This window comes from Embiotoca jacksoni, unplaced genomic scaffold (assembly GCF_022577435.1).
Source record: "Embiotoca jacksoni isolate LCO1_2020_lvr unplaced genomic scaffold, fEmbJac1.0.p SCAF_11, whole genome shotgun sequence".
Lineage (NCBI taxonomy): Eukaryota > Metazoa > Chordata > Actinopteri > Embiotocidae > Embiotoca > Embiotoca jacksoni.
Window position 1 is genome coordinate 14,206,184 of NW_027185241.1, and position 14,264 is coordinate 14,220,447.

The window sequence follows — 14,264 nt, forward strand, 5'->3', positions numbered from 1 at the left end:
GTACACTGAAATCAAATATGTTCCCAGAATTTCTCAATGACATACCGTTTTCTTTTTTGTTCCAGAATACTCACCTGGACCTGAAAAAGTGGTACCAATGAAACTAGTTCTCTATGGTGGCAGCCTATAAATTGGACTCTAAAGAGGGATGTCCCTGAGGCCAAATACAAGCCAAAATTATTCATTTGTACATTTAAGAGGTAAGTTTGTACATACACAGAGAAGAAATTACTATAAGGGTACACTTACTTCAGTTTGTAGGTCAAAAACAAGTTACAATTTAGTTGTCAGCAGTGTACAAGATACATTTTGGCAAGCAGGTCTCTGTGTGTCCACAGCTGTAACTTTTGAAAGAGAGAAGCACGGCAGTATGCATGGTAAAGCCGGATTGACCCGCAATGAGGTTCTTGGTCATCATGCCTCAAGTCCATTGCAATACATGGAACATTGTCTCTGCAAAAATATTTCCCTCTTTTACCATTAGAGATTAGGGTTACAAGATATATGAGTTATTAAGAAAGTAGTTTGAATACATACTGCTTTCGGTATGTATTCACAGTTGAGAGCTGGTTTCAAATGTACGATCCATATTACAGTAAATGGCTGCATTATGTCTGCCCGTGGTTTCAGTAGCATTTTAAGTTGCCACATCCCCATTTGTGCCTCCATTGAAAAGTGTCGACTGGCTCTGCAGTGTCTCCTGGCTCTCTGCCCTGCAGCCCCACTGAACTCCTCACAGGAAACCTCCGGGCCCCCTGAGAGCCTCTGGCACCTGCCAACCTGCCATTATTCTAGCTTTGAAATGGACCCTTCCTGGCACTGATCTGATCTGATCTGATCTGATCTGATCTGTGTGTGTGTGTGTGTGTGTGTGTGTGTGTGTGTGTGTGTGTGTGTGTGTGTGTGTTAGCGCAGTCATCGGTGTGTGTTTTCTTATCTCGGTGCGTTTGTTATAAAGCCATACTGACTCCAGTGCATTCCCTGACATCCTGTGGTGCCCCGGACAGCTGCATATCGATCAGCACTGATGCATCAGTTTAGAGGCCACATACAGCACACGCACACACTCACATACTGAAACACACACACAGGCATACGTGCAACAGCACTTGTGCATGCCTATAGACAATGTGTGAAATGTGTATCTATCTCTCTCTGACTCCCATTAGCCAGGCTGTAATTTCAGACAGGCCTCCATTATCAGTCTGCGGCTGCGTCATTGATATCTGGATAGATAATAAAGCAGGCTGAAAGGTGCTGCGCAGATGATGTATGGAAGTGGACAGACAGTCAGAAAAATGGTTTCAAAATTTCAGTGCATGAAGGAGGAGTCCATCTCACACCTAACAACTGCTTATACTAACTTATATGAGACTACTGTACATGCAGATTCCACAAAGCCACAGTGTCCTCCAGGTGCTGCACTTCACAGAATGATATTTATGGACAGGCTGTAGCTGCCCGAGCTCAGTGTACTGTACAGAGCAAGACAGAGAGTCAGCGTGTCTGGAATGCCGGCCTGGGAAGAGTTCCTCCCCGTCAACCTTTCTGAATTCCTTCCCCACTTTTAAATAGACCGTAGAGGTGTGCACTTTTAAACAGAGTTGACTGGGTTGCAGTCTTGGACACAGTGCAGTGTATCCTTGTTGATGACCTTTTATGTTTGTTTGCACTGCAGTCATGAAGGACATCATTGTTCAATTATATGACTGCAATTTGTTGTAAGCCTTTGATTCAGTCTCAGTAATCCAGGAGAAATAGAAAGACAATTTTGGCTCCTCTTCTGTTTTTTTTCTCACAGAGATGCTTGGGCCTGTGAATAGCGGTGGAGAATGTGTGGATAGAAGTGAAGGATTTATGCTCCCAGTAGCCATAGATCAGACCACGGGACAGGAAGTGTCTCAACCTCACTCTGTTCCTGACACATTTTCCCTTCTTTTCCTGAGCCATCTCTTGGTATTTATATCATCCTCTCATTCTTGCTTGTTTACGTCTGTTTGTTTCACGGTGTAAAGGCCCTCGTTTCTAACTCCCCTGTCTGAACTCTTTGTCTCTTTTATATCCAGCTACCGCTGTACAAAGCGTTACAAACCCCACTTTTTATAGGCTTGAGTTTTACCCAGCTCAAGTTAGTGTGCTGAATTGTCTTAAAGACGTGCCTGTAGGTCAACTGCAGTTTACATCTGTGTTTGCATAGTACTGTGATCCCAGAGCATTTCACACTTTTTACACCCCTCAGAAAGGTGTCACCTCTTTGTATGATATTTCATGTTTCTGTGAGGAGCTGGAGTGGACGGATCCTCAAAGGTGCAAAACAAGAACACACCCACTACCCAATAACACAAGTTACTTTATTTTGCCTTAGTCTTGTACTGGTGGCTCTGTACCACATTGTATTCAAGCTAAGGAGACAGGAAGCCTAATCTTAACCTCAACCCTGTTATTATTCCAAACTCCATATTTAGTATGTTTTTATATTATGTTTATCACTGTCATTTGAAAGTGTTTATGGTTTTGCTTCAATGTCTTGGCCATATATAAAACCAAACCTCAGATGAGTAGTTTGACAAGATGTTGACACATTAACATTAAATTCAGGCAGCTCATAAGTGTCAAGCAAAGGTAGTTTTTTTTTTAGGGGCTCGAATCTAACACAACATGTTATTATGGTGTTTTACTACCAAAAAAAACACTCCAGTTTTGATAACTTCAGCTGACAATAGGTCATGGTAAGATAACTGCCAACTGGCTGTGGCTACACTGTAATGTAACTCGTAGGTGATATTTAAAGCCCTCTGTCAATACTACTGAATAAGGACATGTCTGCAGAGCCAGTTCCTCAGTATGCTGTGTTTACAGACTGACAAAGAGCAGATCTCTGTGCAGTGCACAACATAGGCCTATAATGAATGATATTACAGTTCATGTTGATCAATAAATTACTCCTTGTAGGTTGCACAACAGGAATCTCGCCCCATATCAGCCCTGTATCGCACAGCGTATGGATATTTTTTTTTTTAATCTTTTTGATACCTCGGTGATAGTTTACAAGTGAATGCCAAATTATATTTGCTTGGCGTAGCAGTGTTATACCGCCCCCCTGTGGGGGGGTTGAAGAACTACATTTGTGCAGCTGCCAAAAGACATTTTACTAACTATTTCCGCCGAGCTCTGGTTTCCAGGGGGGCACATTTCACAGTAACACCACCCGACTGTCTTTAAGCAAGGTTGGTGCCTTCATTTATTATTATTAAATGGTTGGCGATTATTACGGTGGAATATTAAAATGTTTCACGAAATATATGACTTCCCTCCACCGCTGGTGGGATGCGTACGTGTTAAAGCTGGAAAGGGACGCTTAGACTTTGTATTCATCACATTCAGCTTCCACATTTTTAGTTGTTTACTTGAAAATAAAAGGTTGTAAAATCATTGCGGCATTTTTAATTCAGAAATGTTAACGGTTTATGATTGTGTGTGTGTGTGTGTGTGTGTGTGTGTGTGTGTGTGTGTGTATATATATATATATATTGCAATGGTTTCAACTAGGAAGGATACAGATATAAATGATGACTGTTTTACATTAAAGTGAATTTATAGCAGCACGGTAGACTGGCTAAATTGGAAAGAAGTATCTGATATAATTTGTCAGGCCTTTAACAGTCTTTTGCGGTGCTGTTATTCTTGTTAATTAAATGGCAGCATCCAAAATAACATCCTTTTATGTTTAGAGCTAATACAACTAAACTCTGCGGTTTAATGTCCCTGTGGTAGTAATGAAATAATATGTTGAGGTGCTGCTCTCCTATTTTCACAGAGCTTCCTTTAAAGCCCCTTTAAAAGCCCTTCTTCACCAGAGGCTGTTGAGAAGTACAGCCACACAACTGTTTTTAATTACTCAAAGTAGACAAGTTGAAGTCAGAAAGGTGAAACACATTTAATGAATGATGGTTCAGTTCCATCAATGATACTAATACCTGGGATGAGCTCAGCTAATTGGAGCGCACCTGTTTTGAATGTTATCAATTACGCCTGTGACCTGTCGCATAACTGACTAAACACTTCAGGACCTTTTGCTGCGTGAATGAAAATGAAATGAACTTGCTCAACATGCTAAAGAAACAATAGCTTCTGTTCTTTTCAGCAGAGCGTCTGGGCAAATGTTAACATCCCTCCGTGATGTTTCTGTGGTAATTGTATTAAGTCGCGGTAAAACTCAATATTTCCTCCCTCCATCTCCATCTCCTTCTCCATCTCCTTCTCCATCTCCATCTCCCCGCAGCAGCAGGATGGTCCTCTGTGCACTGAGGCGACAGCTCGTGAGGAGCAGCAGCCGCTGTGGAACCTGGGCCAGGTAATGGAGTCCAGCCAGTTATTTATCACCCTGCTGGAGACAGTAAATAAAGGAACTTCCAGTCTAAGAAGTTAAACGCACGTTATTTGTTCACAAATCACAAACGAATGCATTTAGTCGGGGTGCCGCAGACACTTGGGAAAATGATCGGCCTTTAAAATAATAACTCCTGATTCTGTATCATGACAACAGTGAGTCAAGGTTGGTGATGGTAGATTTTTATGTTGCCCGTTTGTTTGTTTGTTTGGCTCCGTATGAGACATCCCTCAGGCTGATTTACAGAGAGGTGAAAGTGTGTATTAAAAGCATTCATCCTCCTGTTTGTGACGGCAAGCATTAGTTTCCAGACACAGGTTTGCACAACAGACGGTTATGTATACCATTTCTTCGTACTGCAATTACACATAGAATTGTTATCAATGTTATTCAGCCCACTTAACCTGAAAGACTTTGTAGTGATGGGAATGAAATGTAATGAAATTGTATCAACTTAACGATGGTAAACTCGCATTAAAGTTTATAATAAAAGACATTTAAATGATTTTTGAAAGCATGATGTTAAGTGACTTATTGTACTAAACATAAGCAAAATTAACAAATCTGAATTATTCAACCCTCAACACCTTTATGACCTCCAGTAAATTATTCTGTTTTTTTACAGGAGCTTCAGCCTTTTCTTCATGTTCTGAAAGTCCAGCTCAGGGATATTTTTGGGTTTCTGTGCTGCCACTGATTTCTGTAAATCTATTTAAATAGAAAGATTCTCTATGGAATTCAAATTCAGACAGAGATTACTATTCCCCTCAGGGACCCTCTAAAGGATAAGCGGGTATTAGTAATGGATAGATGAATGGCTGATGCTGCCAACTGTGTCTTTTGGAACTGGAAGTGTCTTGTAAATATGAAATTAAATAATTCCTTCTGTCTGGTTGGTAAATTTTGGTAGCCTTACATATGAGTAAGAGATTAACAATCAGCAATGTTGGACAAAGGTTTAATAATTATGACTTAAAATGGAATGACACTTGCATACTCATCAGGTATTAATAATATTGAGTGCACGTTCAGCCTAATTTAAGTGTCATTTAGCTTTAAAGCACATGTTTGATCAGTAAACGCCAACAGAGTTTAAAGACAAAAGACATCCACATGTTGTGTAAATGTTGTTCCTCCTAGGCTGCTGCAGAGACAGAGCAGCGGCTGTGTTTACTCCAGCATCCATGGCTTCAACCAGGAGGAGATCAGAGAGAAGCTGCAGGCCTTTCCTGGAGGCTCTGTTGATCTCCTGAAACAGGACTCTGGTGTAGCTGTGCTGACAATCAACAACCCCTCTCGCATGAATGCTTTCTCTGGTAAAGTGACTGTAGGTTTAGCACTGAGTATTTCAAGGCTGACTACTTCAGATTTTGCACAGCATAAATTATATTGCAACTCAGCAACATTTTTTGGGGTTTGTCCTTCCTGCCAGGGAGTATGATGGTGGATCTGGAGGAGAGAGTGTCTCAGCTGGAGGACTGGACAGATGGCAAAGGCCTCATTGTTCAGGGTGCTGCTGAAACGTTCTGCTCTGGATCAGACCTGAACGCTGTGCGGGCAATATCGAACCCACAGGTAGGAAAGTAGAGAAATTCTTTACGGTTTATCTTTTACTGTGTGTATCGACAGTACATGCAGTGCATCCGGAAAGTATTCACAGCGCTTCACTTTTTCCACATTTTGTTATGTTACAACCTTATTCCAAAATGAATTAAATTCATTTTTTCCCCTCAAAATTCTACACACAATACCCAATAATGATAATGTGAAAAAAGCTTTTTTGAATTTTTTGCAAATCTATTAAAAATAAAAAACAAAAAAGATCACGTACATAAGTATTCACAGCCTTTGCCATGACACTCAAAATTGAGCTCAGGTGCATCCTGTTTCCACTGATCATCCTTGAGATGTTTCTACAACTTGATTGGAGTCCACCTGTGGTAAATTCAGTTGATTGGACATGATTTGGAAAGACACACACCGTCTATATAGGGGTCCACGGTTGACGGTGCATGTCAGAGCACAAACTAAGCCATGAAGTCCAAAGAATTGTCTGTAGACCTCCGAGACAGGATTGTATCGAGGCACAGATCTGGGGAAGGGTACAGGAAACTTTCTGCAGCATTGAAGGTCCCAATGAGCACAGTGGCCTCCATCATCCGTAAATGGAAGAAGTTTGGAACCACCAGGACTCTTCCTAGAGTCGGCCGCCCGGCCAAACTGAGCGATCGGGGGAGAAGGGCCTTAGTCAGGGAGGTGACCAAGAACCTGATGGTCACTCTGACAGAGCTCCAACGTTGCTCTGTGAAGAGAGGAGAACCTTCCAGAAGGACAACCATCTCTGCAGCACTCCACCAAGCAGGCCTGTATGGTAGAGTGACCAGACGGAAGACACTCCTCAGTAAAAGGCACATGACAGCCCACCTGGAGTTTACCAAAAGGCACCTGAAGGACTCTCAGACGATGAGAAACTAAATTCTCTGGTCTGATGAAACAAAGATTGAACTCGTTGGCCTTAATGCCAAGCGTCATGTTTGGAGGAAATCAGGCACCGCTCATCACCTGGCCAATACCATCTCTACGGTGAAGCATGGTGGTGGCAGCATCATGCTGTGGGGATGTTTTTCAGTAGCAGGAACTGGGAGACTAGTCAGGATGGAGGGAAAGATGAATGCAGCAATGTACAGAGACATCCTTGATGAAAATCTGCTCCAGAGTGCTCTGGACCTCAGACTGGGGAGAAGGTTCATCTTCCAACAGGACAACGACCCAAAGCACACAGACAAGATAACAAAGGAGTGGCTTCGGGACAACTCTGTGAATGTCTTTGAGAGGCCCAGGCAGAGCCCAGACTTGAACCCGATTGAACATCTCTGGAGAGATCTGAAAATGGCTGTGCACCGACGCTCCCCATCCAACCTGATGGAGCTTGAGAGGTCCTGCAAAGAAGAATGGGAGAAACTGCCCAAGAATAGGTGTGCTAAGCTTGCAGCATCATACTCAAAAAGACTTGAGGCTGTAATTGCTGCCAAAGGTGCTTCAACAAAGTATTGAGCAAAGGCTGTGAATACTTATGTATGTGTTATATTTTCATTCTTTATTTTTAATAGATTTGCAAAAATGTCAAACAAACTTTTTTTACGTTATCATTATGGAGTATTGTGTGTAGAATGTTGAGGAAAAAAAATGAATTTAATCCATTTTGGAATAAAGCTGTAACATAACAAAATGTGTAAAAAGTGAAGCGCTGTCAATACTTTCCGGATGAACTGTATGTATGAGTCTGCTTGCACCCCTCAACCTTTCTTTATTCTCAGTGTGGGTTTACCAAAGACATCTAAATGACGCCTCTCTTGTCTTGTAGGATGGGATGAAAATGTGTATGTTCATGCAGAACGCTCTGACCAGGCTGCTCAGGTAAGTGAGGGCTCTCGGTTTCCTCTACACTTGGTATTTTTGCAAACTACAGATGCAGCAGTAGCGATAATGATCTTGAAGGAGTTAAGGCGTTATGTAATGTACACCACAGTATGCTGACAGAGCAGTTTCCTCAATGCAGGCTGCCTCTCATCTCTGTTGCTCTGGTGGAGGGGAGAGCATTGGGAGGAGGCGCAGAGCTCACCACCGCCTGTGATTTCAGGTGATGTTTTTACATTAGTGAATAAAAGACGGAAAACTCCAGAGGATCTCTTTTATATCACTGCATTTGATCTAAAAGTAATTGAGCATGTGTCCGTCATCCTCCCATAGGCTGATGGCCTCAGGCAGTGAGATCCAGTTTGTCCATAAACACATGGGTCTGGTCCCTGGATGGGGCGGCGCCGCACGACTTGTCCGCGTTGTTGGAAGCCAGAATGCACTGAAGCTGCTCGGCGGTGCTGTGAAGGTGGACCCCGAAGTCGGCCTTCACATTGGACTGGCAGATGGAGTCCTGGAGGCCAACCAGGAAGCAGAAGGTGCGGACGCTTTCCTACAGCAGGCTGAAAACTGGCTGAACCGCTACACAAAAGGACCTTCCCCGGTGATCCAGGCTGTGAAGAAGGTCGTGCTGTCAGGAAGAGAACTCCCTCTGTCGGAGGCTCTGAGGACTGAGAAGGATGTGTTTGGCACGGTGTGGGGCGGACCGGCTAACCTGCAGGCCCTGGCCAGTAACTCCAAACATAAATAACCTAGGAAGGCCGGGAACACGCGTTCGTTATCTCGGACGCATGCGTCAGCTGCGGCTTGGTTTGTTTTGTTTTGTGCGGCTGCAGGTCCGCCCATTGAATCAGTGAGTTTCTCTTTGATAATGACCATTAATATAGAAGTTTTGAGGTCCAGCAAGTGACGAGTTGTAACCAAACAGCAGGCAGGTGGTTTATATCTACCCTCGCTCTGAGGTGAGACACAGACGCACACACAAGTACTCACACCGACACAGAGAAGGAGGAGAGAGTGCAGCAAAGAAATCCCCGAAATAGGCGTCGGGTCTATTTTATAAATGAGGGGAGGCATCCACACTGCCCGTTGAGACGCACTACTCTGCTGCGTCTGACGCCTTGCGTGTGCGTCGCCTCATTTATAAAATAAACCCGACGCCTATTTTTGACACGATACGTATGTATACGGGGAAATGATCTGTGATCACATTTGTACTGTGTAATCATAGCAGAAACACAATGTAGAAACTCCACCAGGTGAAGGGGGCGGGGCTTTCTTCGCTGCCCTCTCCCTCTCTCTGTAGCTCTTCTCTTTTCGATTTACCTCCTTAATACAATTATAACAGTGAAAATAATGTAGGAGCTCAGTATTCTGGTTTTATATTCTTCTAAATCCCTTCTGTCCCCATCAAACAAATGAACACAGTCTTTCTTCCGGTTCCCTTGACAATGTGATTTATATTAATGAGGAGATCATTGCAGGCTGAGCCGAGCTGAGGAAGACAGAAACTGATGATATATAACGAGCATGATGAGGCATCAGCATCTGTCTGCTAGACTGACAGAAACGCTACTTTCCTCCGTTACCTGCCTCCGTAGGTTAGTTCAGCTCATCAGTGCTCATGATGTCATCATGGCCTTTATCAGCCCTCTCTTCGTTTCTATTGTACTGGGAGATTCTCGGTTGTAAGCGTGAGCATTATCTAACTGATTTGAACTACTTGGCTCAATAGTGCTAATCTCTGCATCAGTAAGCTTGAAAGGTGCCGAGGCACTGGTTAAATTACAGTTAATAACAGTTGAAATAAACATCCTGAATATTGCGTTGCATATTAATCCAAACGGCAAATGAAGCATTACTGAAGCACAAATGTGCACAGACTGAGCTGGCGAGAACGGGACGGATCCCTGGAGGACGCCAGACCTTTATCTCCGGTTCCCCTTCCAGAGGTCATGTTTCCTGGCTCGACACCCAGCTGGAGTGTTAATACCTGCTGTCGTCGGAATACCAAACACCTACAAGGTGAATGAAGGAAAGTCGTAAACGCTTGGTGGAGAAAGGAGGTAAAAGCTTTCTTAAAATGGGGCCCATTGATTGTGCTGCATAATGTGACACTCAAGATAGAAAACCAAGCTGACATGCGTCGTACCAGTAAAACAAGAAGCCAAAAATCACCAAACTATTGAAAGAAAAGCACAAAAATATCCCTGTAGGATGATGAAATGACAGTTTATTCTTAAATTACAAACCATATGACAAACAAAGTTGCCAAGCAAAAGCTGTTACACAAACTTTATTCTTCAGAATGGAAAATCTAAAACTGGGCTCATGATGTCGGCATGTAAGAAATACAAAAATAACACAAGTTGAAATTTCTGCAGGATGGCCAATATCAATGGCATGTTCTTGTTCTCTTACTCCCTCAGACATCACATAAGAGGATTTACAACCGTAAGAAACACACAAACAAACACAAAATAAAAACATTTACTTAAACTTAACCCAAAAAACATCAATTCTCTGCTTCCTGCCAGCTAGTAGTGTTTAAATAACTCTCTCTTCAAACATGCACAAACCACTAAACTTTAGAAACACACCAATTGAGAATAGTTTAGTCAGGCTACAGGGGCCTCAACACCTTTAAAGGGAAAACACTGATATTTCACATTAAAATGCCAATGCTTAAAGGCTGGGAAAAGTTAAAATATATCTGATATGTATTTCTATTACGCACATTCAAACAGGATTTTTTTTTTTAATCTCGACAGAATTCGGAGTTTCAGAAAACTGCAGGTTAATCGAAATCAAGTCAAAGACAAACCTAAGTAGGTAGCCAGATATCCCGTGGGCTCCTGAATTAAGTTACTATGTAGTTAATTATTAAGTGTGAAATGTAAACACCCAAACATCTCAAGATCGTCGTCGGTTTCCTTTCTTCATCTGGATAAACAACTTGACGATTTTCTTCAAACCACAATCGGCTCTGAAATGAAAGACTTCCTGACTCTACAGTTTGAGAAATTTGAAGGAAAGGCTTCATAATCAGTTCAATCTGAAGGTAATCATTTAAGTAGGGAGGAGGTCGGGAACAAGTTCTCAAGGATTAAGTTCTCTGTGAGAGTAGTCACACGACTGGAGCTCTAATAAGTCGATTTCTGCGCGCTATGTTAGCTGAGAGAGTTAAAGTGAAGACGATTAGAATGCAGCCGTTCACAGTAATGACTCCGATCCATTTCCAGGAGCAACATCCCCATTTATGCCTCCTTTCACTGCGAGTCGCAAATCTGACCGGGACTCCCAGAAGCCCTCTGGGTACTAGATAATACATGTAAACACAAGATTAGCTTGGTTAATCGGAAGCAGGTTAATAAGTTGCTTTTTCCCACTTAATTGGAATTTAAAAAGAACAGACTCGATACGCCCGCAACTGAAAGTGAGCAGACTGATGACGGCCGAACACAATAAATCTGCTACGCCTCCCTCACATGATGTTCCGAATAAAAGGCGGTGAGATTTTGTGGCTCACAACAACATTGATTATCCATCTGACTGTTTGCCGAGCCGTGCCTCCTCTCTCAGTACGAGAACGCTCAGTTACAGAACATCAAAACAAACTTCTGCCGACCGAGTACATGTAGGATGAGACGGACAAACAAATCTAACGGATACATCCAGATCATTGTGAACCAAAAAAGAGGCACCGAACATGGAGGAAAATATGTTTGTTGAATGTGTAGTGCCTCGTTTCTCCCTCATCAAGCAATCCACCCACATCTGATCTGTAATCGAGTGAACAACAGCATAAAGTGAGGAATGAATTAATGAAATGGAACCGAGCCATTTGGTGATGATGGTATTCGTGATCAAGTCACACCTCAGTCACTGTACACTGGCCATCGGGCATTCTGGACCTCCCACTGCTACTGGACGAGGGAGAGGCGGACTCTGCACGAGGAGGGACTCTGTCCTCTGGGTTCAGTCTTTGCCTCCGTGGCCTGTCCTCCCAGGGCTCCACGCGCTCTCCATCTCCCCCTTCCTCTTCTTCATCCTCCTCGTCATCGCTCCAGTCTCCGGAGCCAGACTCGTCCACGGAGGTGTGAGGGTCAGAGGACCTGGAAGGTGAGGCCTCCTCCTCCTCCTCCTCCTCGTCTTCTTCCTCTCCTTCGCCAGCCTCGGACCGCTCGTGGGAAGGTGTGGGCCTGGGGCTGATTTGCAGCTGGGAGAGCGCGTCCTCCACAGAGGGGCTAGTACTGGGGCGGGGCTGACCCCCGAGGGAGGTGGGCGGCCTGGCGGTAGCCAAGGGGGCTGTAACAGTGGAAGAGATACCGGTTACCGGTTGCTGCTGTGCACCTGCTACTGTGGTATCAGCCCCGTCAGCAGAGTTTTCTCTGCTTGCTGCCCCAACGGCCCCCGTCACACCCTCAGCGTCCAAACGCAGTCCCGCCACTCCCTTCTTGGGAATATCCAAAACGTCCCTCTTCATCTTGCGTCTGCGCCCGTGCTCATTGCGCCTGTACTGCACCATGTTCTCCAAGTCGGCTACATACAAAAACCCGGCAATCAGCATTTCCGCCGTCTTCTTGCCTTTGGAAAAAGCGTCCTCCAGCTCGCGGCTCGTTCGCTCGTCGTACTGCCACCAACCGTTACGGCCCTCATAATACCAAGCGTGGTCGCTCGCTGCCCCGCCCCGACCTCCCGCCGACGCTTTCAGCTCCTCCGGTGACAGAAGTGTGGGCCTCTCCAGGAAGTCATCCGGTACTTCCTGTCTGCAGAGAGCACATCTCTTGCTCTGCCAGGATGCTCCCTTCACACACAGGAAACAGAAGACGTGGTGGCAGGGCAGTTGGACCGGGTGGACGCAGGTCTGCAGACAGATGGCGCACTCTGGTACAGACAGGCCCGGGGACGAGTTGCTGGAGCCGGAGCATGATGATTCTGCACTGTTCCCGCTTCCACCACCAGCGTTGCTGCCTTTCTTACTGGATGGAAGCGAGTTCACAGAGTGGTCTACCTCTCCGCAACTAGCCATCCTTAAAAGCATTGAAGAAAAGGGACAACAGTAAAGAGAACATTTTACATTTACATTGATGTGTCCAGTTTGTAGCTGTTACTTCTCGGTAAATGAACACAACTTTCAACCAGACACAAACTTAATAAATTAAGCCTCCTGTTATGTTGTGGTAAAATGTTCAAAGTTTAAAAATACAGGAAATATTTGTAATAATGTTTGGCGCGTGACGTGTTTTCTGCTGGGATTAATTAGAGTAATGAACACGCAAAAGGTAAACGACTAAGTGTTTAATATGTTCAACAACCCTACGTTTATATTACAGACATACTGTTCAGGTCACTTTGACCCAGCTGGAGGCTACAGACTCTTTAATGGAAACCAAATGAATTTTCACCAGTAAATGGATCTGAGAACGGTGAAAACTCAATTACACGACACAAATAAAATGATATCAAGTGGGCAAAAACTAATGTTTTTTGTACAGTTAAACATGCACTGGATCCATTTTGAACATTATTATTGTTCCTTACAGCTGAAAATAACAAACAAAAATTCACAGCTGGAGTGATGACACTTCACACTCAATACAAGTTGTTTTTTTGTCACATTAGATGAAATAAAACTGTCCCCTCACACAAAGTACCACCTGATACTTACTCGAAGTAGCCTTAAAGCTGATGTATCATGAGGAGAGCTGTCGGACCTTCAAACTTGCCACTGCCGAAAGAAACAAACAACAACAACAACAACAACAGAGAGAGAGCAGTTGGTGAAAATGTGTTTCGTCTCAGACGATCCTGACAGGAAGCGCAATTGTGACGTAAGACGTCCAACGAGGTGTGACGTCATTACGGATCAGATGTGTTAGTTCTGGGTGAAATGTAAGAGGTGACTTGTGTTGAACAAAGAGCTGCACTGTTAGTCCGACTACGGTCAGTCTGCTCGTTCAACCGAGCCGTCTTCACGGTGGGATTGATTCGTGAACACATCTGACGTTTTAACAAAAAGTAAAACGTGACGTTAACACTGAAACGGTTTGACAGGCGGACTCGTTCAGCTTTAACGGTGAATACGCAGCAGCCGGCGGGCAGGAAGAAAAGTCAAAACCGTAACGCAGAGCGATTTCATAACCTTCACAACAATGAAACCTGTTGTGGTGAGCTGAGCTGAGAGCAGCAGTCCGACTCCAGCAAGTAGACGGAGTTCATTTGACGGCGCTAGCTCGTTTTAGCAGGGCGACACAAACAGTTACGGAGAGGCATTTTATCTCGATTAAAAAACAACAACAACGCGACGCCCGCGTCACGTGCCGTACCGTTAGAGCTGGCGGTGCGGATCCGGTTTACTGTTACAGATCCGGTGACAGGAGTCCGTTCCCGATGCTAATTTCCCGACTTCCACCGTTAACTGGCTTTGTTTTCCTCCGAGAAAAAAAAGAGAAGC

General features: G+C 44.1%; 2 protein-coding genes across 3 annotated transcripts; one reads left to right on the forward strand and one right to left on the reverse strand.

Moving 5' to 3' along the window:
* The first annotated feature begins 3,190 nt into the window (after window positions 1–3,190).
* On the forward strand, window positions 3,191–10,021 carry echdc1 (enoyl CoA hydratase domain containing 1). 2 transcript variants are annotated; one of them, XM_069143266.1, is made up of 7 exons: window positions 3,191–3,227; window positions 4,283–4,354; window positions 5,531–5,706; window positions 5,823–5,965; window positions 7,755–7,807; window positions 7,950–8,030; window positions 8,141–10,021. In XM_069143266.1, the coding sequence occupies exons 2-7, from the start codon at window positions 4,290–4,292 to the stop codon at window positions 8,556–8,558; spliced, it is 936 nt and encodes a 311-aa protein (XP_068999367.1). In that variant the 5' UTR covers window positions 3,191–3,227; window positions 4,283–4,289; the 3' UTR covers window positions 8,559–10,021. The 2 variants fall into 2 exon arrangements, with proteins under 2 accessions (XP_068999367.1, XP_068999368.1); XM_069143267.1 differs by lacking the exons at window positions 3,191–3,227; window positions 4,283–4,354 and having other exon boundaries at window positions 5,632–5,717.
* On the reverse strand, window positions 10,021–14,258 carry LOC138194492 (E3 ubiquitin-protein ligase rnf146-like). The gene is made up of 3 exons (XM_069143264.1): window positions 14,137–14,258; window positions 13,479–13,538; window positions 10,021–12,840 (listed from the first exon to the last, which is right to left on the reverse strand). The coding sequence occupies exon 3, from the start codon at window positions 12,837–12,839 to the stop codon at window positions 11,679–11,681; it is 1,161 nt and encodes a 386-aa protein (XP_068999365.1). The 5' UTR covers window position 12,840; window positions 13,479–13,538; window positions 14,137–14,258; the 3' UTR covers window positions 10,021–11,678.
* Window positions 14,259–14,264: the final 6 nt, after the last annotated feature.